The sequence below is a fragment of the Neomonachus schauinslandi genome, chromosome 8 (assembly GCF_002201575.2).
Source record: "Neomonachus schauinslandi chromosome 8, ASM220157v2, whole genome shotgun sequence".
Classification (NCBI taxonomy): Eukaryota; Metazoa; Chordata; class Mammalia; order Carnivora; family Phocidae; genus Neomonachus; species Neomonachus schauinslandi.
Window position 1 is genome coordinate 124930174 of NC_058410.1, and position 25816 is coordinate 124955989.

At 46.4% G+C, this 25816-nt stretch overlaps 1 protein-coding gene across 4 annotated transcripts in view; it reads left to right on the forward strand.

The window, feature by feature from the left end:
* The window catches only part of FARS2 (phenylalanyl-tRNA synthetase 2, mitochondrial), a 506744-nt gene extending 482899 nt beyond the window's left edge, over positions 1-23845 (forward strand). For all 4 annotated transcript variants that reach the window (XM_021697011.1, XM_021697012.1, XM_021697010.1 and 1 more), the window contains one exon: positions 23565-23845. In XM_021697011.1, coding sequence (XP_021552686.1) covers positions 23565-23703 — 139 coding nt within the window. In that variant the 3' untranslated portion in view covers positions 23704-23845. The remainder of the gene's footprint in view (positions 1-23564) is intronic.
* The last annotated feature ends 1971 nt before the right edge of the window (positions 23846-25816 follow it).

Here is a 25816-nt window from a genome sequence, read left to right on the forward strand (position 1 = left end):
TGCCCCTGCTCACCCCTGCATGTGACCTCCTCCTCCTCCGGCCATCAGCTTACAACCACCATGGCCATACACGGACAGCCAGCCAGCTCGCCCCACAGAATGGCTTCTGGCCTGGCCCCACTGAGGGACTTCTCTTTTGTGATAGGTGCCTCCATGTTCAACAGGCTCTTGCGATGTTTCTGAGGTACCTGTGTCTGAACTCAGCCTCTGCCTCCATGTTTTTATTCTGCTTGTGACCAAAAGTTTCAGTGTAGGTAGGTTTGGCCTGGAGAAAGACAGGCTTGACTCTTCTCGTTCTAAGATTAATGAGTATCTTGGAGCCAGCTTTTTTTCCCAAAGTCTACTTGATAAATTCCAGGTTTGCTTGCTCCCAAATCTTCATTTATTATTTGTGAGCAAGATGCTCCCACTGCAGGGGGGCACCTGGGGCGTTTGCTGGTGCCTTACTCTTCACTGATTAAATTTGGGGTACAAGTTTTCACCCTCCCACAGTATTGCTTTTCATCATCATCCCATCTCTTATTTTGGCCCTTCTTCCTGCATTGCTTCTCTTCCCAAATTTCTTATCCCTTTGATTCTAAACACAGTTTCCTCAAAAGAACCAAGTCAGTTAGTCTAAGAGATAAGGATGGGGAGAAGGATGACAATTCTCAAGAACTCTAGTAGGTTGTTTTTTATTAAGCACATTTTATATTTTCCTGTTATCTATGTAATCTTCTAAGTATTAACTTCAATGAGAACTTTGCTATGGAAAACCTTTAGAAGAGCTGGAGACTTTTTTGTTTGTTTGTGCAAAGTTTCCTCTTTTTAATCTGGCAGAATTTTTCTTTTGTTGTTTTGCTTGGTGGCTTGTTTGGTTGCTTTTTCTTACCCTCCCTTGGCCCTCACCACCACCTCCCCTTCTGTACTGGCCTCATGCTTCTTGAGTGTCTGCAAAGAAAAGGATATGTTTGCAGATATTAAAAATAAGGAAAAGGAACCTGGTAATAGTATTCTAAACAGGTAAACTTCCCACAAAGGTTTCTTTAAATAGAAAAAAAAGAAGTCATACGTAGTCTTTGGAAGAATTGGCTCTGTGGAAAAAAGCCGTCCACAGCCCTGCTGAAAAGTAGGGTCGCAGTACTCCTGAGGGACACTATGCTTTTGCCTGATGGCCGATGAGTCGTGTATGGGTGCATAAGTGTTTGTGTGGGGGTGGGGCTGGTGGTGTATATAAGGGTTATGGAGCAGGAGCAGGGTATTTATCCAAAAGATCAATAACATTATCAATGTCCTGCCTTGGAGGTTCTGTCTAGTTATTTGAGCTTTGAGGATTCTCCTGGCTATAATCCAGGCCTCTTGAGAAGCTTGCGAAAAGTCTTTTAGGGATTCCAATATCTTGTAAAGTGGTACCTTGCGCATCCCCTTTTGAAACTTTTGCTTTTCCCATCTCTAAAATTCCCTTGATGGGACAGTCTGAAATCGGTGACTTTCATCCCTCATACTGATCTGTCACACTGGAAACCACAGGGCCTTCCTTTTGTCTGCTCACCCCTAAGACTGAACTCCACAGCAACCGTCCCTGTTGCAGGGACTTTGACCACAAGCATCTGGGCAACAGATAAGGCCAAGATCATACATTACCTTTCTCACAGTGGCTGAGAGGCTACAGTGTTCATATTGATTTACAGAAGCGCTTAATCAATGGCCCTAGTTTTGTTGTCTCTTTGCAACTGTACAAAACAGCTTGAATATTAGAAGGTGAAAGCCTTGCTCCCTAATAACCTAATGAAAGTTTCATGGTAGCCCTTCATCAGTAACAAGCTTGGCTTAGAACAAAACCGGGCTTTTCATCCTATCGTTGAAGGCTCTCACATGTGCTGCAGTTGTTTTCCCGTGAGGGTGGCTTCGTAAGGGAAATCACTGTGGGTAGATACCATGCTCTGGAGGAGCTGGAAGAGAGGACGGATGGGGGCTGGGAAAGCATACTCACGGAAACATGCTGAGTTTAATGTTAGCTGTTTCACTCTCCTTCGAGAAAGTAGAAAACAAATGTATTATATCAACAGGCATTTAATAAAAGTCTTATTTATACAACTATCACAATAATAGTTTCCATTCATTGAGGGCCAACTGCATGTTAGGAACATTTTATGTATGTGTAACACTCACTGTGCATTTCTCCTCAACTTCTTTCTACCCATACAGATTATATGACAGCCCTACAGTTTGGAGCATTGACCCTCCCCCCATCTTTCTCCCTCCACCAGCTCCAGGGCAGTCCCATTATCTAACTAATCTCGGGTAATGGCGTTCATTCCATTTCTCCCACCTAGTTCTAAGCCAATGAGTGCATGGTGCTTCCTCCATGACAGGGATTGGCCTAGGAATGGGCCCTAACCCAACTGGGACCAGTGATTTGTGAGGGGAAGGTGTGAGATACCTGACAGCTTCTAGGAGCATTTCCTCACACTTGAGAGAGAACCTCTGGGAGGATGTTTTCCTGTGTGGGTGAGAAGCCGGGACCCTGTTGGCTCAAGTCTGGGGATGAAGGTGGCAAATGTGGGAGAGCAGAGCTGGGGAAAGGCAGAAAAACCAAACCAAAGCCCCTGCTATAGGACAGCCCTCTCCCCTGCCCTACTCCTAACAAGACAAATTCAGTCCAACACCTTTCTGCCTTCTTTGAACCTATTTGAATTGGGAATTTTGTTACCCACAGCCATCGGCATCCAAACTGAATCAGTATGTTCACAAATTACCCATTACAGCCGTTCTCTGAGATAGGTACTGTGATGGTCTCTGTTTAAAGACAAGGAAGCAGAGGCTTTGGGGGGCCGCTTCCCCAGGCCCCACAGCTAAGGAAGTAGCAGAGCTGTGATGCAAACCTCCTTCTATCTGATTCCTGAACCTGTGCTCTCCTACCCACCAATCTCCATTCATTCCCATATCCTGGTAAGCTTTTCATAAGGAAGGGGGGTGGGCAGGAGTAAGCTCACCATTTCTTTGCTTTAGAACCAACATGAATAAAGCCTGGAGCATAGGGCAAGTGCTCAGTGACTTCTGCAGTGCATCCCAGGGCTCGGAAGCTGTCCTGCAGTTCAAGCACAGAAAGTACCATAGGCCATAGCCCAGAAACCTCTTGGTAGGCAGCACATTAAACTGTTTTACCTTTTTATTGACAAATACAACATACATGCAGAAAAGTGCCATAAAATATAAATATACGATGTAATGAACAATCATAAAGAAAATGCCCCGTCAAGGTCTATTTGGATTTGGCAATTAAGTGTTGGTGGCAAAGGAAATAGTGATGATCATCTCAGTCATTCTCCCCAGCCTAGTCACATCATTAACTTTATCTGTAGCATTTGACACTCTTTAGGAAAAGAAATGGTGTTGATGCCATAACCTATAACGCTTATGCCAAAATTAACATCTACAAATATATCCACAAAATGGTTTAATGGCTCCTAGAAAAGAGCTATTAAAAAAATAAATAAAAGTGAGTTTCTGAATAAGGACAGGAACAGCAATGAAGTTATTATTAGCCCCGTTCTACTTTCTGGCTCTTTGTAGCGCCAAATTCTCAGGGAAAAATGTCCTCTAAAGAGATTTCCTGGAAACCCAGAGTATGGAGTGGTGGCCAGGGCCCTCGGGAAGAGGGGACAGCTGCCCCCTCCCCCCCCATGGCCTCACCCTTGGCTCCTTTTCTCCTGTTGGTGAGGAGCAGGTCTTTCGTTTGAGAGCCGAGGCACACTCGCATTCATGGTGGGCAGTCTTAAGTAGACACACTTCATTGTGTGTGCCTGTGGTTTAATGATCTTTTTATTTTTCAGCAGATATCCCGCATGGATAAATACCAATTTCTGTTTGTGTGTTATCTCTTGTAATTGATTCTTTATCAGCTCTTTTCAAAGACAGTAGAATAAAAAGGTCTGTTTGAGGAAAGCACAAAATGTCCATTGCTGCAAATGAAAGAATAAATAAATCAATGGGCCTTAACAACCACCTTTTATCCCAAAGTGAGCCCTCTACGACCCTGTATGGTACAGAGTCAGAGGAGAGCACTGAGAAAAGCTCACCACTGAAAGGAACCCCAAGAGCCTGTGATGTGGGGCCAAGCCCCCAACTGGCATGCCCTGTAATTATCAGACAGATTAATCAGGACATTCCTCTCCAATTCATATTTTCACCCCTATTTAGAGTCTTCAATCAAAAAGACAAAAAATATCTTCCAGCCTTGATAACTCCTTTCATTATTTTAATTACTAAGGTAATCTATTTGATACCATCCCTTCCCAGGCAGCCAGCAGATAATTATCTTTGTACACTGCTGAGACCAGCCCAAAGCTGGGCAGGCTTTCTTCTAGAAGTCAAAGCCTAACCTGGTGAACAAAGACAGTGGTCCTTAGATGGTGCGCGCGCTGGTCCTTAGATACACACACGTGCGCGCGCGCGCGCAAACGCACACACACAGTTTGTCTTCCATAGTTAGTATCCGATGTATGCGTTGACACGAGATCTGTGTGGCAGATTCTTGTCTGGTTGCCATATATTCATTTGCACTTTGAGTGGAATCCAGACAGTGGCTTTCTGGGCCCCTTGTCATTGAGCTTCTGCCATTCTGAGTCCCCCAGCCAAGTAGGATGGCAGAGCGCCCCTAGTTTTTTCAAAGCCAAGTTCTTTGCAAACAGCACCTACTTGGGCCTGGAGCTTCCGTGGATAGTGGGCCAGCCTCCAGGCAGCAGCCAGATTTGGCTGGGGAGACAAGGGGCTTGGTCAGCAGGGAGCTGGAGTGTGGAGGGGGAAAGGGGCGTGCCTTCTTAGGACAGGGTCCGGTCTCATTCATCCTTGTCCCTGCAGTGCCTGAAACAGTGCATATCATGTAATAGTAGTCAGTGTCGCTGTCTGTTAATATGTATTAAGCCCCTGATATTTGCCAGGCTCCGAGACGGCAGCAGTGAATGAAACTGAAGAGAAAACACCATCCACACATAGTTTATATTCTGTGGGGACAGATAATAAAATAAGTGAGAAACGTAGGTAGTATTGAATAGATTGTGTCAAGTGCTATGGATGAAAAGCAGGGAAGAGAGCTAGGTTCTAAGGCAGGTGCATGCCTTAGGTTTGAGAAATAGATGGCACAGCGGGCACCAACCAAGAGAGGCCATGGTAGTTACAACGGCAAGAGTGATGGGCATTGTAGGAGATTAAATCAGAAATAACAGTGGGGGCCGGGTCACACAGGCTCTTGTGGGCCATGGAACAACACCGGCTTTAACTCTGAATGTAGTGAGAAGATTTTAGAAGGTTTTGAGCAGAGGTGACATGTTGTGACTTGATGTTTTAACAGCATTATTCTGGCTGCTCTTGGGAGGCAAGGGGCGAAGCAGGGAGACCAGTTAGACTATTGGAATACTTCAGACAAGAGAGGGTGCTGACTTGGATGGTCGTGGTGGAGGTGGTGGCAAGTGGTCAGTTCTGGATATGCTCTGAAGCTCCAGCCTGTAGGATTTGCTTAGGGGTTATCACGAGGTGTGAAAGTAAGTAACATACGGTCATATCTGCCATGTTCTCTTGGTCACACAGGTCTGTGTGGAGTGTGTGTGGTCTGATGTGAGAGTGTATTAGACAGGGATGTGAATACAGGTGGCAGGGATCGTTGGGGACGGTCTTCTAGACTGAATACCACAGTGCGGGAAGGTGGAATGGTTGCTAGAGAGGCAACCACCAGTGTCCCCCGCGATGAGACTCAGAGCAGTTAAGTCACTTGCCAAAACTGCACACGTGATCTTGAGAGCCAGACTATCAGCCTTCACTCTGTTGCTAAATAACCTTTTCTTATTGATTATTGAAATATATTGAGTTATCAGCCCATTTTAGCTTACTAAGATGCATCTCTTTTTCAATTATTGAATCTAGAGATGGATCGTTCTTAAAATCTATAGCTGCACCTTCCATTTTCTCCAATCCCAAGCTCATCCCCTTCTTTACCATTCTGGGCTTTATCCTGGACTGTTTCTTAAGATCAAGAGTTTATCTGAAATGACTTTAACAAATCGCTTCATTCAAAATCTGCCCCCTAAGCCAGTTCCATTCCCTCAAGAAAACTCCCACTGTGACCCCTCTCTCCCTCACCCCTCCTCTCCCCTCTACCCACCCCTGCCTCTGTCTTCCCACCATGGGCGCCAGAATCCATGCCTCCCAGAGCTTTGCCTTCTTCCCCCAAACCTTTCCCGTTGGCGTTCTGGAGCTGCTTTTCTCACAGCTAACCAAGGGAGAAAACGACCCCTCCCATTTTGAGCAAAAGAGAAAAATAAGTGTATCTCAGGGACTCATTTCTAGTGAAAAGAACAGTATGTTTAGTACAAAGGGCGCAGCCAGATAAATGCAGAAAATGTAGAGAGAAAATCATCTTGAGAGCTTCGGGAATCACAGCCCTCGTGGCTAATGTGCTGTAAGAACTTGACCCTTTTCCCTACCGAGATGGTGAGGGGCAGGCTGGAGGCCAGCACCGGCCATCATGGCCACAGGCAAGAATCAGGAGTTAAAAGTAAAACTGGGGAAAAAAAAAAAAAAAGTAAAACTGAAAATAAAAAGAACCAGCCTTGATTATTCATGTATGCCAAATAAGTGTACTGCATACAATATATCATTTTGTCTTTATAATATGACTGAGGCTCAGAGAGGTTGAACAACTTGTTACTGGACACACGGCTAGTTACCCACAGAGCCTGGAACAGTAATTAAAAATAAGTTGGTTCGACTACCGCCTGCCAGTATTGAGTACTTTTCATTCACTCGTTCGGCAAATACAAATTCAGGGCTGCCTATGCGGGAGCACTGTGGATCCTTGCTACTTTGCTTTTTGACTTGCATATGGTTAGACTGTAACATTAGTAACAGATTGGGTTTGTTGACATTTTGAGGAGAGCTGATAAATGGCATCCCTCGTCTTCCCTGAACTGAGATATCATTAAGAAGTAGATACAGGAATCAGACAGGTGCAGATCAAAATGCAGTGTTAATATTGACATGGTGAAATGTGAAGATATGGCTCAGGGTATAGCCATAGTCGGGCTCCCGAAGTGACCTTCCCTGAAATCCACTCCCTACCTCCGTGGATGGGCAGACATCCCGAGGTTGGGCTGCTGTGAAAAGGGGAGCCCCGCATGGGCTGAGCCCCACAGGCCCAGTCCTCCTTCTCTCCTCCCTTTCAGACTAATCCCTCCCCTGAGGGAAGGGTCCCAGGCAGGGGGCTCCCCTGTGAGGCATGCCCCGAAGAACAAATGAGAAGATCATGTGACTTCGCTTGCAGACCCAGCTCCACACATGGGGAACACAGTACACGCCGGGCCTCCGCGCCTCAACCCTCTTGATCAGACAAGACTGCAGTGCTCTGGAAAGTGAGTCGGGCAAGAGGACAGGAGGCATTTACACAGACATTGGCTCTGACGGAGAGGCAAGAAATAAAAGAGAGCCAGAGATGAGGCCCCATCGAAAGACTTTCTTTAAGATGGACTAGGCTTTTCTAAATACTGGTGGAAGGGCAGGAGAAGGGAGAGCTGAGGGTCACAGATCCAGGAGAGAGAAAGCATCGTTGTCAGACAAGGCCCCCCAGAATTGGGAGGCAGTAGAATGCCCATGGCCGTGCTGGGGTTGAGGAGGAGGGACAGTAGGGAAAGAGAAGAGAATGGTGTGGATGCTGGCGAGGTGTGGGTCTGGTGGCAGAGAATGGAAGGGCTTTCTTATTTTTTGCCTGGGAAGGAAGGCATAGTCACTTAAAAGATGACTATTCAAAGGCTCTCTTTCAACTTTCCGGCTGATCTCTAAGCATCTCTTGGTTAACCCATTCTCACAGGATCGAAGTCTTCTTTACCATGTTGGATATTGCTTTGCTAGGCACCCTATTAACTCAAACTAGAACTTTTTGCTTCGTTTTTCGTGCTGAGGTCAATTTCATAAACATAAGTTAGGCAGACTTTGAGGGGCTAGGCTAGAATCCTAATACCTTATGCAGCCTTGCTTCTGGGTTTACAGCATGCATTCTAGGTACACACTCACTGTCTTATAATTGGCATTTTGGAACACAATTCTCCATAAAGGATCCCATTACCCCTCTCAGTGATTTTAACTATTTGGGGAAATCATAGAAGTTGAGCCTCTTTGGTGTGTCAGTGTAGGGAGGAAAGCCAAGAGTAGCCAATGAAGTGACTTCAGCCAATAGACTTGGACTTCCCGTCTCTTGCTTATTAGGCAAATGGCATATCCCATCAGGTGCTCCTGTCCTGGACACTTGATGGTGGATGAATAAAAAAATGCAGCAGTTCCCAGCATGCAACTGACACCTTTTTCCTACTAAGCAAAGCAAGCTTAAGAATGATCCATTATGTGAACTGCCTTCAATTCTGTCTTCCCCAGCATTCATTCCAGTGAGAAATCCTTTAAAAGGGAGTCAGTAAATCTAATTCCAATAATGGATCCTTCTGAAGATTCTAAAGTGGAGTATCTCCCGTCATGTCAACTCCAAATTACAAAGCAGATGAATAAATGCTTCTCCCTTGCCTGTTTCTGGCTCGAGGGGTGAGCCTGGTGGAAGCCTGGGGTGGCATGCAGTGCCCCCCCCACCCTGGGCTGCACTCAGGAAGACAGTTCACAGCCCAGGACCCCCACTCCCAGCACCCTTGTTCGATGGCCCCCCACAGGGGCCTTAGACATGCCACACACAGTTAGTGCTCATCTGTGGTAACCATTAACATCACAGGGAAGAACTCTCTCTTGAATTTCTTCCATTTAAAAATTATTTCTCCCACCCCGGGTTGTGCCCCAGTGCCCTAACAAATGTTTCTTTTCTGTGGCATAATGGTAAATTCCTCCCACTTATCACCCTATCAATTCTGGAGGATAAAAAGAAAAGTCCTCCACCAGCCTGCCCTGGCTCCTCTTTGCAGGGTTTCCCCAAATCCATCGTGTGCCCAGCGGCGGTTTTGTGAAGGGCCAGGCTCATTTAATCTCTCTGTTGTGCTGTGCAAAGATCCCGAAAAAGGAAAGATCAGTGATTTATATGAAACACTTGAGCTTCTTCTCTCCACCCTCCTCCTCCAAGAAGATGTCATAACCAGTCCATCAGGGCTCTGAGCTCTGTGTGTTTTCTCTCCCCTGCCCACATCAGAGATCTGTGTCGAGTTAGAGCTAAATCAGGGGACACATTTAATTAAAAGACAAATGGCAAAATAGGGTTATGGTGGATGCTTTCTAACTGCGGTCTGTTAGAGTTTAATTATGCGTCGTAAATTGTGAAAGCCAATCCACCGTGCATCTTTGCGCACTCCTGTTCTTTTTAATCACAAAGAAAATGTTCTCAGCTGCTGACAGGATGGGACTCGGCATCTGTGCAGAGCAACTTGATCTTACCCGATGGTGACTCAGCAACTTGCCGAATCCAGTTAGCAGTTTTGTAGCTACTTACTCAAAAGGACCGTAGTAAAGCCTGACTTCAGACACCTCAAACCGCCGGCTCTCCCAGCCAACGATCTGCTTGGTTTTTTTTTGTTTTTTTTTTTTTTTTTTAAAGATTTTTTAAATTTATTTATTTGAGAGAGAATGAGAGAGAGCAAGCACATGAGAGGGGGGAGGGTCAGAGGGAGAAGCAGACTCCCTGCCGAGCAGGGAGCCCGATGTGGGACTCGATCCCGGGACTCCAGGATCATGACCTGAGCCGAAGGCAGTCGCCCAACCAACTGAGCCACCCAGGCGCCCACGATCTGCTTGTTTGTAATCAACCAATTATCATGGCCAGGGTGCAGTAGGACAGGTACTGGGTGCCATGATGAGTTAGAAATGTGCTTCCTCCTGGGTCCCAGCTCTTCATCCAGCCTTACCTGTGATGGAGACATAAGCACTTAGAGACTCAGAGAGAAGAGGCCAGAAATCCTAGTGACCATCTAGAGCACACGAAGGAGCGGAGGCCCAGAGATGTTGGGTGCTTGCTCAGGATAACCTGGGTGGTTAGGGGGAAAGGCTAACATCATGGGAACCAAAACTTCTTGACACCCCACATGCTGCTGTTTCCCGGGGCCCCGCCCCCATTTCTCTCACCCAGAGCCCCATCTTAGGAAAGGGGTAGCAGTGTGTTCCGGAGAGGTCCTGCAGACTCTGCCCCCACTAGCAGAGCAGGTGAGGTGGGCAAGTCACCCCACCCCTCTGGCTCTCAGTTTCCCTATTGTTGCCATGGGAGTAAAGCTATATAAGACAGTTTTGAGAAGTATGTAAGACGGTATACTCAGAGTATATTATAAAAGTACTTTGTATTTTTTAAACAGAAGTGCCCAAAACAAAGTAACAGTTCAGCCCCCAGAAGTCCCTTCCCTCTTGATTTGGGGGCATTGAGACAGAGGGAGGGTAAGAGAGAAGTGAGAGGGCAAGTACAGTGGTTGCATGGAAACATTGTGAATCCAAGTCACTTCTGCAAACACTGAAGAAAGCAGGTGGCCAGAGGGGGTTCTGCTTTGAACGTCAGTTTATTTGGTTGATAACAAAGAGAAAGGGTGCCTCGTCTGGCATTTTTGCTGGAAGGCCCAGAATTTATACTTCTCCCTCTGTTCTGGCTGTAGAGTTCTGCCCAGTGTCTGCCAACAGGACATTAGGTCCCACTGCAGCTTTTCTCCCTGGACACTTGTCTGTGCTTTGGGAGTTGCTGTTTTTGCCATTGGCCCAGACTTGTATGTAGACCTAGAGTCTAAGGGACATGAGCGTCTTCTAATGAATTCTAAAAATGATTGGCTGTGGCACAGAGCTGTCAGTCATCCAGGCGTTTCTTATGCCTCCCCTCCCATCCCCATGTTAACATGCTTATGAATTTCATGGCTTTGGTCTATCCGTTGAAAAGAGAACAGCAGATCTGTCTTTTCTCTCTGCTCTACGTTGATTTTTCCTTTGACTAGAGGTAACTGCAGAACCTGGTTTTCAAAAACAAAACCAACCAGGCTAGAGCTTCCAAATCAAGAGCAGTCAACACAGTATTTCAGAGAGAGACTCGCCAGCCACTTCCCTATAGTCTTAATGAAAACCAGGAGTCAAATTCACCCAGCACCATGGTGATGCTAACGAGAAGCTGCTCAGATATCATGCAGTCAGAGGTGCTCAAAGGCCAGGAACAGTGTGATGGTGAGTGTATAGTACTTAGCACTGGGGCCCAATACATTTCTGTTAATCTTAATGCTCTTGTTTATTTTTCTCTCCTTCGGTAAATCTGGGGACACATAACTTTTTTATTAATCTAAATGTGTATACTGCTCACAAAACAAATTAATTAGCAAAGGTTATGATGCTAATACTAGTTATAGTAACTGGTATCTTTTATCAAGTATTTTTTTGTGTCAGGCACTGTGTTAGAATCTTTACACATATATCTACAAGACGTAGCGTTAGCCCCACGTAAAAGTGTTAATAATTAGGCTTACAGAGATGCAGCAACTTTCCAGAAAGAAATCACACCTAGTACGTGCTGCGGGCAGCACTCACATCACACTGTTCCTGGCCTATATGTACTCTGGGAGTATATAGCAGTAGGGTCTTTATTTTATTCTGCCGTCATTCTGGAACCTTCCTAACTCACTGCTATCTTATTCTGAGCTAATTGTCATACATGGAAGAGACAGACATACTCTTGGGTCAGCTGTTCTGGCAATCTGTCCAAAACACACACTGCCCAACTGTGCACTCATTCCTTTGCCCAGCAAAAAAAAAAAAAAAAGAAAAAGAAATCAGCATGAAATAATGAAATATGAAATGAGGGAACCTAAAGATGTTAGACCACACTAGTAGTTTCTTCAAGGCATGACAATGTGTCACATTGCCCCGTGAGTCCAATTGAGGTGTCTTGATATTTTGCCGTTGAAAGTAACCCATGGGCACTCTTATCAAATCTTGCCTAATTATTCATAAAAGACAGATTCAACTTCAGAAGATTATGTAAGAAATGTAAGCTTGATATCTTTATTTTTTTTTAAAGATTTTATTTATTTATTTGAGAGAGAGAGAACACATGAGAGGGGATAGGGTCAGAGGACGAAGCAGACCCCCTGCCGAGCAGGGAGCCCGATGCGGGACTCGATCCCGGGACTCCAGGATCATGACCTGAGCCAAAGGCAGTCGCTTAACCAACTGAGCTACCCAGGCGCCCGATATCTTTATTTTTTTGAAGTAAGAAAATACCAAAAAGAAAATACTTGTTTTCACTGAGTTTGAAAATGGATAACTGTAATTCAGTAATATTTTGAAATGATTTACTGACTCTGGCTCTTACTTTATTTGTACTTTCTTCAAAGTTGATGACAGTGCTTTGCTCACACGACCAGTTTTTTCCTAACTGAGGGACTAGTTAGGAACAAATAGCACTGCTTCTGTTTTACTGAGACCTGGAGAGGTCACTGGATTTATCCAAGTAGCAAAGGTATCTAGACCACCAAAAAAGCTATGTTGAACCGGCCCACCTCCCTTGCCTGAAGCAAAACTGCTTTTTCATGGAAGTACATTTTAGGGCTATCCCCTCAAGTTTCATCAAAGGAATAGCCTTATGAAACTCACTACTGCCTTGAAATAGTGATAGGCTTGAGACAGTGACCACCAATAGCAGTCAGTATCCCCAGCCCAGGATTAAAAGCATAGCTTTGGAGATATTGGGACACTTCGATTGTAATCCCGTGTCTTGCCTACTGTTTGAGTGACCTGGGCAAGTCACGTTTAACCTCTCTGAGCTATAGTTTTCTCACCTGCAAAATAGGGGAAATAATTCCCATTATGGTGGGACTGTGATAAGAATTAAACGGGATAATTCATGTAGACAAACTAAGTGACCCATAAAACATAGCCATTATTAATCAGAAGTTCCTTGTGGGAAGCCCCACCTGAGAAATTTCTTTTAGAATATTATGTTGGGGTAAGTTTTGCTTCCCTAAAGAATTAGGGTCTTCTCTCCTCTCAGGCAGTACAAACCATGGAATTGATAAGGCTTTCTTTCCATTTTGTTTGCCGGTTCTGAGGCAAGTTTATGATCTCCATTAGTTCAGAAGCCACCTGCAGATCTGGGTTCTGTGTTCTCCATGTTTGACTTTGTCTTCATCAATCTCATATTCTCCCTTATTCTGGCTTTGTTTGTTTTTCTTTTTCTCCCCCATATTTTCTATTAATGATGAGGATAAAATGCAACATGAAAGTGCCTAGCACTGAGTACATAGTAGATCATTCTTTCCTTTAAAATGTTTTTTCTTGGGGCGCCGGGGTGGCTCACTCGGTTAAGTGCCCAACTCTTGATTTCAGCACAGGTCATGATCTCAGGGCTGTGAGATTGAGCCCTGTGTTCGGCTCCATGCTGAGCAGGGAACCTGCTTAGGATTCTCTCTCCCTCTCTCTCTGTCCCTCCACCCCATCCCTGCTTTCTCTCTCTAAAAATAAAATAAAATAAAATAAAATGGTTTTTTCTTTCTTCTTTCACCCTTTATTTCTTTATACTTCCTACACTTTCTCCACTAAGTAATATTTACTAATGAATTTATTCTTTCCCTGGTTTGTGATAAAGTCCTAGTCATATTTCTAAAAGCATCCTATAATTTAATTGGTAAATAATAATCATTACTGTGATATCCCTGGTTAAAAGTAGTTAATGGTGGAGCACCTGGGTGGCTCAGTCAGTTGAGCATCTGACTGTTGGTTTCGGCTCGGTCTTGATCTCAGGGTTGTGAGATTGAGCTCCGCCCCGGGCTCTGCACTCAGTGCAGAGTCAGCTTGTGATTCTCTCTGTCCCTCTCCCTCTGCCCCTCCCCCCCACTCGTGCAGTGTCTCTCTTTCTTTCTCTCTCTCTCAAATAAATAAATAAATCTTAAAAATAAAGTTAATGGTGCCTGCAGCAGACATTAACAGGCTGAACAGAGTGTGCCTACAACAAAAGGATGAGCAGACTTGAATGAAAAGGAAGCAAGTCCCCACATATTCTAGCTGTGGCCTTCACTAAGTCACTGCTTCTCTCTGGGCCTGTGCCTGGCTCTGCAGAAGGAAGTGACAGTGTCCACCTCTCAGGATTGCCGTGTGGGTCTCAACCAGTAAGACCGTGTGGGTCCAAGGCTCTGGAAGCTGCATCCCTTTATAATTGTTAATTTTCTTATTGTTGCTACTTTTATTAGTAACAAAGTATCTTCAATTTTACAAAGACTGTCTGATGGCAAAGCCCAGAGCTTTCTTTAATTTTATCAATATTTGGAATTTAAACGTAGTTTTCATATAGGTGTTATAGGTTCTAGGATACGTATCTGTCGGTGTGGTTTCCTCATGTTAGCTCTTCAGGGGAGTAGATGGGCTGGGATAGTCATGTCCTCCTCTAGCTGGTAAAAAATAAATCCCTGAGGGATGTCCATTAACTGTGGTATGACTATAAAGTAGTACACAAACATTCCAGCAACTTCTGAGTTGCTCACTGACCCTTGCACAAGGCACCTTCTCTGACCTGCCCCTTTAAGTTAATTGCCCCTTTATGTAGCCTCATGGCTCTATGTACCTCTTCTTCAAGCCCAATACGGTAGCTGCAGTTTATATTTCTTTGTAATTCTTTGATTAATGCCTATATCTCTGTGAGCTTCATGAGGTCAGGTCTGTTTTGTTTTGTTTTATTCCACCATTAGGTCCTTAATACCTGGCAAAATACATGACATATATTGGATATTCACTTCATTTGTTGGATGCATGGATGAATGGATGGATGGATGGATGAATGGACAGATGCATAGACAGACATTTAATCTCAGAGACAGTGATGTTCAGCATTATATGTGCTGCCTCCAACTCTGACTACCAGTAGTTCTGGAGTCCCCCGCCAGGGCTCTTGTGGGGCAGAATCTAGGACCAATGAGGAGAAACATAGGAAGCACTAGTCAGCTCAGTGTAAAGGGAATCTCCCTCTCAGACTGCAGTGGGGAAACCTGAAATGGGCAGCCCCAGAAGTAATCCAACATAAGGCTTTGTAGAAAGAGCTCAAGCATGGACCAGAAAATCTTTACGGTCCCATGTCTTGGATTCTGTGATTCCATAAAACATGTTGCTTGTATGATGAATCCTTAACCAAGATATCACTGCTGTATTCCAGCCTAGAATACTATGGATAGAAGAAGCTCATCCTAACAGCCAAGTCTCTGTTTTGTCACTCTCTCCCTCAACCTCCCACTCGCTATTTGTCAAGACATCGTACTATTAGACCCAGAGAGTCCCTCCTCGAAAACATTTGTAAAATAACTGTAAGTCATTGGAAATGTATGTAAGTTTCTCTTTCCTAATACTTCCTTCATAGTTAGACACTGAGTCTTTCTTAAAGTAATTAGCACATTTCATCCATTACTCACTAAAGAAATATAAGCTATACAACATAACACAGTTATGGGTAATTCTACTTACAATAATGGAATTGAGGATAGATCTATAGCATACCCTTGGTTAGGTGGCCATTACTATCAGATCAATGATATGGTAAACCATAATATCTGAGTAATCCTCTATTGTTTGGGGGGAGTGAGATCTGGAGTTCACTGAGGGCCAGACTCTAGAGGCAATAAAACTGCCTGGGGCAGTCATGAGATATTGTAGATACGTGACCCTGGACTCTGTTGTTTTGGTTGATTGCTTAATGATGCATTTTCTTTTGAGGCTTCTGAACCAGGAATATAAGGCCCTCATCTATAATCCCCACCCACCCTGCAGCCTCCTTCCCTACCAGTCCTGTACTGTAGAAGGGTGTAGACCGAGACCAGCCACTCTGAAGTACGCGCCTCTCCTCAATCTGTCCGTGCATGTCCGTGCTTCTGTCTGTGCCTTTGCAGAAATGACCCTTCCCTCGTACAGGGTCAGTCACCTCCTGTACATGCTGTGACCAAAGCTGGTTTCCAGCTGTGATTGCAGCCTCCTCCCAGCAGATGATGAATCCTCCAGACAGCTCTTCACTGGACCATTTATCCCTGCAACATACACTCAGCAACTCCGCGTTGAAATGAGAGAGGAAAAAGATATAAGGAATGGCCCCCCGCCAGTACTTGTCATTTTGCCAGCTAGATGTACCCCTTGGCCTTCACCTGCAATAATCCTAATCATTCTTTAAGATCTAAATCTAATCTCATCTCCCCTGCCAATCTTTCTCACTGCTAAGTCATTTACAGTCCATGTCATTCATTTAACATTTAGCATGAATAGCTTTGTCCTGTTGGTATCTTTTCATGTATAAATGTCTTAAGCCCCAAATAGATGGTAATCTAGCCTAATCCTTCTTTTTGTATTATTTTGGGATACTTCTTCCCTCTAACACTGCCACTGAGTTGTGCACAGAAAAGCCACTCCATGAATATTTGTGTATCGATCAAGCAATTTGTATTTTGTATCTCCCACAATGTCTACCTCAGCACAGGATAAATAATTGCTGATCAATTGATTGAGTTGGAAATGTAGCACTTCACCTACCACAAATCTTCTGTTTTGTAACTGACTCATCCACCAAAGTGTCAACACGTTTGGGAAGCTGCCATGTAACAGTAGAGAGTTAAAGTTAGCTCTGTTGACTTTGGCTTGGCAGACTAAGCCAGGGAGAAAAATAAAACCTCTTCCAAATTTTCCACACAACCAAAAAGCACAGAGCTTTGGAAATCTGTGCAAAATGAGCCATTACTCCAAGTTTGTTAGAAGTGTATGAGGATGGCTTGGAAAATCATGGAATAGTTGAAGAGAATTGTTCAAATTGTTCAAATGGGGTCAAACCTTGTTATAGCTTTATGAGCAGGATATCATAAAAATTCATTTGTGTAAAATGCAGGGCAGCTTAGTAACTAGGTTAACGAAATCAAAATGAGCCATTTGGGGAGGATGGAGACCAACCACGTTATACCCTTGCCAACAGTCCTGCCACATGGATAGCAACAATGGGGGGGTGGGTGGAGGGGGGTTGTTCTTGTCTTTTATTTGTTTTGAATATAAATGTGAGTTCCCAACCTCCATTTCTAGTAATAGTCAACTAGGTTATTTGGGCCAACCCTCCTCAAATTTTTTTATTTTAATAAAATATACATAAAATTGACCTTTTTCACCATTTTTAAGTGTATGGTTCTGTGGCATTAGGCACATTCACACTGTTGTGCAACCATCCCCACCATCCATCTCCAGGTCTTTCTCATCTTCCCAGACCCAAACTCTCTATCCCCATTCAACACTAACTCCTCCTTCCCGCTCCCCTAGTCCCTGGCAGCCACCCTTCCACTTTCTGTCTCTGTGCGTGTCACAACTCTAGGGACCTTATATAAGTGGAATTCTATGTTTGACCTTTTGTGTCTGGCTTATTTCACTTAATATGATGCCCTCAAGTTTCCTTCGTGTTGTAGGTATCGTAGTAGGGACCCATTTTTACAAATGAGGAGTTGAAGCTCCAATAATTCATCTTAGGTCATTCAGATCTTTCCGTGAGGCCCGAAGTAGAGACTCTATAATCTTTAGGTACATAAATAATAATACTAATTGGTAACTATAAGCCTAAACTATGCTAAACACTTAACATGTATTATTTTCATGCAGTTTCTTTAAAAAACTCTATAAGTTCATTATCTGTATCTTGGAATGAGAACCTGGATCAGAGATTAAGAACTGGCCCAAGATCCTCTAGTGGAGAACTCATGGCACTGGTTGGTTAGTCTCTATCTTGTGCCTCTCCATAAGAGATTTTATTCAGTGATTTCCCCAAAGCAATTATTTTCGTATATGCATGCATGTAGAAACCAAGAACATTGGCTCCACTCCCCAGGAGGCACGAGCGTGAACTTCTTCCTCCTGCGGAGCTTGGCATGAGACACTCATTGGGAAGTACCAGGAGAAGTTACAGGGATTGATGGAAATAAAACCCTGGGGGTGCTTTGAAACTTCCCTGAGGACCTGACAAGTGTTTGATGTGAAAAAGCATTTCTTGCCTGCAAAATGTGTGTCTCTGAGGAGCTCTTAAGTTGCCAACACACGAGATGACTGGGAGCTGGGAGGGGGTTGGGGAAGGCAGGTTTGAAAGCAACTCTACTCAAGCTGCACCCAGCAAGTTCCTTTTTCCCTGGCTCTGACTCTCCTTCCATCGAGGCCTGGATTGGAGTTGTCTTTCCCAAGGCAGTAACTGTCAGAGGAACCATCTGGTTTGGATTCTTGTGACTGACTCCCCCAGGAACAGAAATCCCTCTGGGAAGAAATCGTAACCACAGCAGCAAGCAGCAGTGAGAGGCAACTCTGATGCTGGCTAGCTAGGAACTAGGGGGAGGCCCCCGCTCCGAATGGCCTACCAGGGACCTACCGTTCTGAGAATGAGAAAGGCAAACCTCTTAGTTTTGGAGAGTATGGGGTGGGGTGGGGGGAGGGTAGTTTGTGGAGAGAGGCTAAAAGGTCTCCAGAGTATCTATTACAACTCGAGGTCTACCTTCTACAGGAAGACTTTCTCAGTGGGCTCTCTCAAGCCGTAACCCAACCCCATTAAGCCAACTCCCTTCCCTCTTGCTTTGATCATTAATATCACTAATGCATCTTATGTCCATGCATTAGCCTGTCTGGAAAGTGCCCCAGATCAGGGCCCCCTGCTCTTTCATTCCATGCGGGCTCGCAAATGCTGCTGGCTGGCTGGCTCATTTCCTCCACATGTGCATTTACTCTAGAAACTCATCTGTCCTCTGCACTAACTCTTGGAGTGTTAGAGCCTGAAGGAGCTTGGGGCCCATTCAGTCTGGCCCTCTCACTGGGGAGGCCACACAGACATCGCTGGGGCTTGGACTGGGAACTAGGTCTCCTGCCTCCCACGCCTGTGTGTTCACCACAGAAATGCTCATAGGGAAGCACCGGAGGGAAGAACCATTTGCTGAAGGAGGATGTGTGGTGGGAGTGCAGTGTGGCTGATGTCACAGCAAACACCAGCCCCATCACGGCCACGAGGGGAATGGTCCTCCGCTCGGGCTCCTCCCTGGTGGCTGCAGGACCTTGGAGGACCACTGGTCCCCGGATGTAAGCTGGTTGGGTCGGGGTTCTCCTCACTTGCTTATCTCTGTGCAGCTCAGTGCCTGGAACATGCTATTTGTGGAAAGACTAAAGGAATCTATGAGTAGACCAGTGATAAACCCTTGAAACTCAAATGTTCTAAATCTCTGTTAAAAATTCAAGCTCCAGTCAGTGACCTACTCGTTTTAGCCAATATCCAATGCAATGAAATTCCAACACCAAAAGAAATGTTTAGGCTCTTTCTTCAAACTCACTATAGTGAGATTTGCCCTCTCGAACTCAGTAATGGGTCTTCTCGTTTATTTTGCCAATGAATAGAAGCCAAGTACATAGGAGAAATTTTGTTTACCTTGAAAACCACAATTGTCGATGTAGTCTCTTCTCTCCTCCAGGGAAGGTTTCTTGTCCTGAAGGTTGTGCCCCTGTGAGTCGGGGGGGGGGGGGCGCGGGGGGCTATGGCAGCTTCCCACTGCCCAGCCCACTGTGGGCGGGGGGGACAAGAGCTGCGGCTGCACACACACACCCCCCATCCCATGCTCTCCCCGCAGCTCTCTTATTCCCCACAGCTGCTTGGCTTTGCAGCCTGCCTTTTTAATGGCCCCTTAAGTAGGAAAGGCCTTTATTGAAAAGCATCCCTGTCCCAGGGCTTCCCACTCCGTGTCACAGTTATACCTCACGTGTGGCCTTGTGTTCTCTGTTAGTCACAGGGCGGCGCTAGAAAGGAACATGGGCTTACTCCGTCTCTTCCTTGAGCAGGAGGATTACAGACATTGCCCTTCTCAGTAGCTTGCAAGCCCTGTCACTTCTTAGGGGAAGTTGGGGGTAGAAGGAAGAGGCTGGAGGTGGGACAGGAAGAGAGGAGGAGTGTGCTGGAGTGCTGAGGCTTGCTACTTAATACTTGGGCTCTGAAACCAAACTGCCTAGTTTGTGTGTGTTTGTGACGAGGTGAAAATTAACCATTTTTAAAGTGGGCGGTTCAATGGCATTTAGCACGTTCTCAATGTTGGGCAACCGTACTAGCTACCTAGTTCCAGAGCATTTCCTTCACCCCAGAAGAAACCTCGTACCCACTGTTCTCCTTAAAACGGCCGGTGATCTGCCCAGGAAACAGCGTGTTTATTTGGGAATAGCAGAGAGTTACAGTCCGGAACAAGCCAGCTATGGCACAACCATAGGCAAACCCCACAAACAAAAGAGAAGAATATTATTTCATGGAGAAGGAGGAGGTTGAGAGGGGTCGCTTTGGACAGAAGTCCATCGGAGAGAAGCAGGAGTCAGGGTGATGACGGCTTCTCACTGGCTGAGTTGCACGGCTGGTGGATCTCTTGAAGGAGGTGTGACGTACATCTTTCCCCGTGGGGGGCTGTAACTGATGACTCTCCTGTTGAGACTCTTCTGATGGGGTCTGTAACGGACACTTCTCTTGGAGTCTGTGGTTGGCAGTTCTTCCTGTAATTGACATTCGGTGGAAAGGCTATCCCTTCTAGCCTCCCAGGCCCCTTTATTAATTTATTAAGCAGTTTCTACCCAGACCCCCTTCCCCGACCCTCTGGAAACCACCAGTCTGCTTTCTATCTGTATGAATTGCCCTCTTCTGGATGTTTCGTGTGGATGAAATGATGCGGTACATGATCTGTTGTGTCTGGCTTCTTTCACTCAGCCTGCTTTTGGGGTTCATCCACATTTTAGCAGGTGTCAGGACTTCATTCCTTTAATGACTGAATAATACTCCATGGTGTGGATATACCATATTTTGTTTATCCCTTCATCCCCCCGATGGCCATATCCTGTTTGGCTGTTGTAAATGGAGCTGCTGTGAAAATTCTCATATAAGTGTTTGTTTGAACACCTGCTTTCAGTTCTTTTGGGTATATGCCTAGCAGTGGAGTGGCTGGGTCATAGGATAATTCTCTGTTTAACTCTTTGAGGACCCACCAAACTGTTTCCACAGTGGCTGCACCATCTACATTCCCGTCAGATTGCCTGGTTTCAGATCCAGTCCTGCCAGTTAGTAGCTGTTTCAACTTGGGCACGTTCCTTTGTGCTCTGTGCCTCAGTTTCCTCATTTGTATAACCAGGACAGTAATGCTATGTACTCCGTGGGGTTTGGATGCTTACAGGAGTGAACGCCTGCAGAGGGCTTCGAATGATGCCCGGCGTGCAGGACTCACCACAGAAATGTTTGCTGCTGGTGTATTGAGCGACAGTGAAGGTCATGGCAGATACAAGATTGAGAAGCTTTTTGACTAAAAAGGCCCACATTGGGTGGTATAAAAGAATCACAAGAGCTCTAATTTGCATATTTGGAGTTGGGCACTGAGGGCATCCCTCCTTTGGAGGAATCCATCTTCATACCTGCTCAGTGATAAGCCACAAGATCCTTCAGCTCTGTAACTCCGTGGTTCTTGTAGAGAGCCCGCTCCTCAAGGACGAGGAGACTCATGACCAACGGCAGTGCCACTTCTTCCAGTTCTCCAGCAAGCAAAAGGAGGACAGGAGTGTGTCCCAGCAACTAAAGGCTCCAAAAAGAAGTCCCTAAAAAACAATGGGCCGCCTGGGCGGCTCAGTCGGTTGAGCATCTGACTCTTGATTTCAGCTCAAGTCATGATCTCAGGGTCATGGAATCGAGCCCCACATCAGGCTCCACGCTCAGCAAAGAGTCTGCTTGTCGCTCTCCCTCTGCTTCTCCCGCGGCTCGCGTGTGTGCACGCTCTCTCTCTCTCAAATAAATAAATTAAATCTTAAAAAAAAAAAAAAAGATTTCCTAGAAAACAAATAAAAGTAAGTCTTCTCTCTCTTACCAGTGATGGTAGGAAAAGGCAAAGCTGGTTGATTTTCAGTTGAATCTACTGAATTATCACCAAATATTCTGCCAATTTTATTTCTCTCAATTTATAAAATTAATCCATATGTTTATGATTCATTTACACCTCACTCATCGAAATGTTTTATAAAAGCTGTGTGAATCCCAGGAATCCTGACAGGGGCCTTCTCTGAAGCACACAGAAACAAGATGATAAATTTTTCATTTTGGGTTGGAAATCTCAACTTGTCGAGTGGCCATATTACCAGCTCTTCAGCTAAGTAAGAGATGCCAGAGGAAACCAACGAGAAAATGTACTAACAGTTGCCACAAGGATACTCTGGCCTCACACTTGTATAGCACTTCATAATGTGCAGAGCCCTGTCACTTTCTAAATAGGTCTCTGCAACAGTTTGGAAAGCTTGGTGGAGTAGGCACTGCTGTTAGCTCTTTCAACAGAGAAGGAACGGAGACCCAGGAAAGGCCCAGAGATGGAGGAGCCAGCGCTAGGACCCTGAGCTGCTCACCTCCTAAGGGGCCTCTGTGTCCCTCGCTCGGATAGGGACTCAGGAGGGCGGGCAGAGGCGGGCCTCTGCAGTGCGCGCCCCCACCCCCCGCACACACACACAGGAAACCATCACACCCTCGCACCGTCTCCAGGTCACTGACAACCTGGGCCCCCCGATCGCGAGGCCACACTTGTTGTCGTAAATGTTTGCATCATCTTCAGACATCTACAATTCCTCTGCCCTCTTTCTCCCTCCTTAACTCATTTCTCCTCCCCCAGAACCTTCCATCTCTCAGCAACTCAGGATGTTGCAGCATCCTTTCTTGATGGCGTCCGGTTGAAAGAAAAGCCTGTCTTCTGCACCCGGGGGAGGCCGGGTGGGGGCTTCCAGCAGCCGCAGGAGGCCCAGTGCAGGAGGGAGCAGTTGCGCTGTACCTCTGCAGTGGACAGTTTCTTAAGGACCCCAGCAGGGTGGGCCTTGCCCTTCCAGCAGCACCGTGAGGCCATCCGGTGTATCTGCAGCACAGAGGTGCGCCGGTGGAGAAAGCGTCTTGAAAGCATGTGTGTGGAGCATCTGTCCTGGGCGCTGCAGTGTTGGGACTTGTCACATGTCTCTGTGAAGACCCAGTTCTGCAAAAGGCCCCACTACCTGGACCTTGGAAGCATGTCCGTATGGCACAATTGTCTGTATGCTTTCCATGGCCCATAGGGGTGCAAAGAGAGTGATACCTCTCAGCCTTCTAGATGGCTAGAGCCCGCGGGGCCAGTCCCAGCCTTGGGAGCCCAGTGTGCCTTCCACCCGTGATTGTTTTCTGTGCTGTGAGAAAGGTGGAGGCATACGGGCCTTGGTTCCTCACCCTCTCTGCTTATCAGAGTCCCCTGGGGAGCCGACAAAAAGCCCAGAAGCCCAGAACCCACGTCCCACCTGCTGGACCACGATCTCCAGGGCTTGGCCCCGGGAAAATCAGACTCATAAGAAACGCCCTTCCTGGGGGACTTGAATGCCTCTGGGCCAATGGGAAGCAGCAGTCCTGATTATTCAAGTCAGGGTTCCCCTAACACCACCTCCCGAAGCCCGTAAGAGGCCGTTAGTGCGAGCGATGTCCCTGTACCGCCTGGATCCCATCCTCAGCTCTCCACTGGGGTTGAGCTGGCTGGAGACACCAGCATGGCTCCTGTAGGCGGTGGGCACGCCTGTCCCTCACTCACCTGCCTTTCTCTTCCATTCTCCAGGACGCACAAGACCAGCCACTGCTACCGCATCACCTACCGCCACATGGAGCGGACCCTGTCGCAGAGAGAGGTCAGGTGTGTGCACCAGGCCATGCAGGAGGCCGTGGTGCGGCTGCTGGGCGTGGAGGGCAGGTTTTGATGCCACTGCCTGGACCAGGCTGCAGCCTCTCGGGGCTCCAAGGATTTGCGAGAGAGAAAAGGATGTTGTTTGTGGACTGGGGCATCTGTCATGTTGTGATAAATGGGTCAGTGTTAGGACTTTCAGAAAATAAAGGATCGCTCTTGAGAAACTGTTGACATAGCATTTGTCTTTTATTTGGGGAAATGGGGAAAAAAGAAGCAGTAATATAAGAGTTCCCTCTTCCTTTAAGAAATGCTTTGCCCGTTGGCGCTCGGTGTGGTTAATTGGTCCCTGGGTTCCATTAAGCTATAAACACCAGGTGTGTTTCTTGCCCGACAGGCTCTTCCACCCTTGTAATAAGTGAAGCCACACAAAGGGACATCAGAAACTCCAGACACCAGAAGATTGTTTGAATCCGCTTCCATGCTTGCTTTCTTCTCTTCATTTTCTGCTTTGCAAAGGGCAGGCTTCAAACGGGGCACTAATGAAATGCCAGCCCCCCCCCCCTCAAAAGTGAAGACAGTCATGTGTCTGAGTGGGGCAGGGTATCTCTTGCTTTTCATAAACCCGTGGCTTGGAGCCAGGCCTCTGGCCCCAGGGCTTGGGCTTAGCTCCCTTCTGGCCCACCAGCGAGGAGAGAAAAGAACAAGCGCCGCCCCAGAGGCTGGGAGGCACACAGGGGCCCCTTCTTGAACCCCTGCGAGTTTTATTGCCTAACAGAAGGCCCCTGCTTCCGGAGACGACCTTTAAGGAAGAACATGGGGCTTTGATGTCCACCCCCCCTTCTATCCCAGGCACTTTGTAGTCTGCCAGCCTCACTCCTGACCATTTTTAATAATCAAATTCCATCTCTGGCACGATGCTGGAGGCGGATGGAGGCCTGCGAGGGCTGGGATAAATATTTGATGAGGAGTGGCCATTATCAGCTAGTGGCGTGGGGGGTGGGCAGCTCTTCTCAAATGGAAGAAATGGGCTTTCATGTCATTTCACCTTGTTATTCATTTGTACTTTTCCTTTGGATTTTCAGGGAATTAAGGAAGCAGTGCCCCAACTCCTGCACCCAGGCGTGGAATCACACTGCTGTCCAGGGTCCTGGGGCCCCCCGGGTGCGGTTCCTTAAGTGGATAGATCTGAGTGGGAATGCACAATATGATTCGTAATGTCTTTTTCAGTAGCGTTTGCTAGCAGACCACTTCTGCTCTGGCCTTGCGCTGCATTTCCAGAGGTCCTTTTTATCCCCAAGACGAGTTAGGCTTTGATTAATATTCTCCAGTAAAACAAGTTAGGTGGATAATACCCAGGAAATCATGGTGCCCCACCTGGGCCACAACCAGAGCAAAGATTTGTCAGATCTTGTGCTTGTGCCCAGCCCTCTACTCAGGCCTGGAGGAGTGACATTCAGGAGGGCTCACAGAGTGCTTTTCTGAACATTCCTCTCAATACACTGTATCTGTTATCTAAGGTTTACCAATGAGGCACAGAGGCCTGAAGAAACCACAGGACTTGACCAGGAACGACACCCAGGAGGTGGCCAGCCTCACACTCAAGCCTGCTGCCTCCAGATTAGTAACTTCCATCTAAGCAGACATTGGTTGGTTGTAGGACCTGTGCCTCCCTCCTGCTCCTTGGGCCTCTTTCATTCGGAGAACTCCAGCCGTGTGGGCTCCACTCTAGTGGGCTTGCCCTTGTGCCAAACTGGCCCCCCAGGGCTCAGGGAGCATCCAGCTCTTGACTTTTCATGTGCTTCCCACAGGAGAATACGTAACGAGAAAGGAAATAAGAAAAGCAGTTTAATCCGTAAGATGAATAGCACTTTGCAGCTCAAGAGCAGACTGGCTGTGTCTGAAGTCGAGCGTGGTGACTAACACCAGCACCAGCACCGTGGGCCTCTGGAATGCTCCGTTCCCTCCTTTGTGTAATAGGAATAATAATAACACCTACCGCAGAGGGTGCTCATGAGGACCAAAGGAGACATCTCCTGATCTGTACCTGGCATAGAACCTGGAACCGAACGAGCCAGCAGTAAATGATACCTGCTCTGACCATTATTCAGGTGGCAAAAGGTAGAACTGTGGAATATTAGAACACGAACAGATTCTGGAGAGGGGCGCCTAACAGAAGGTGGCTCAGT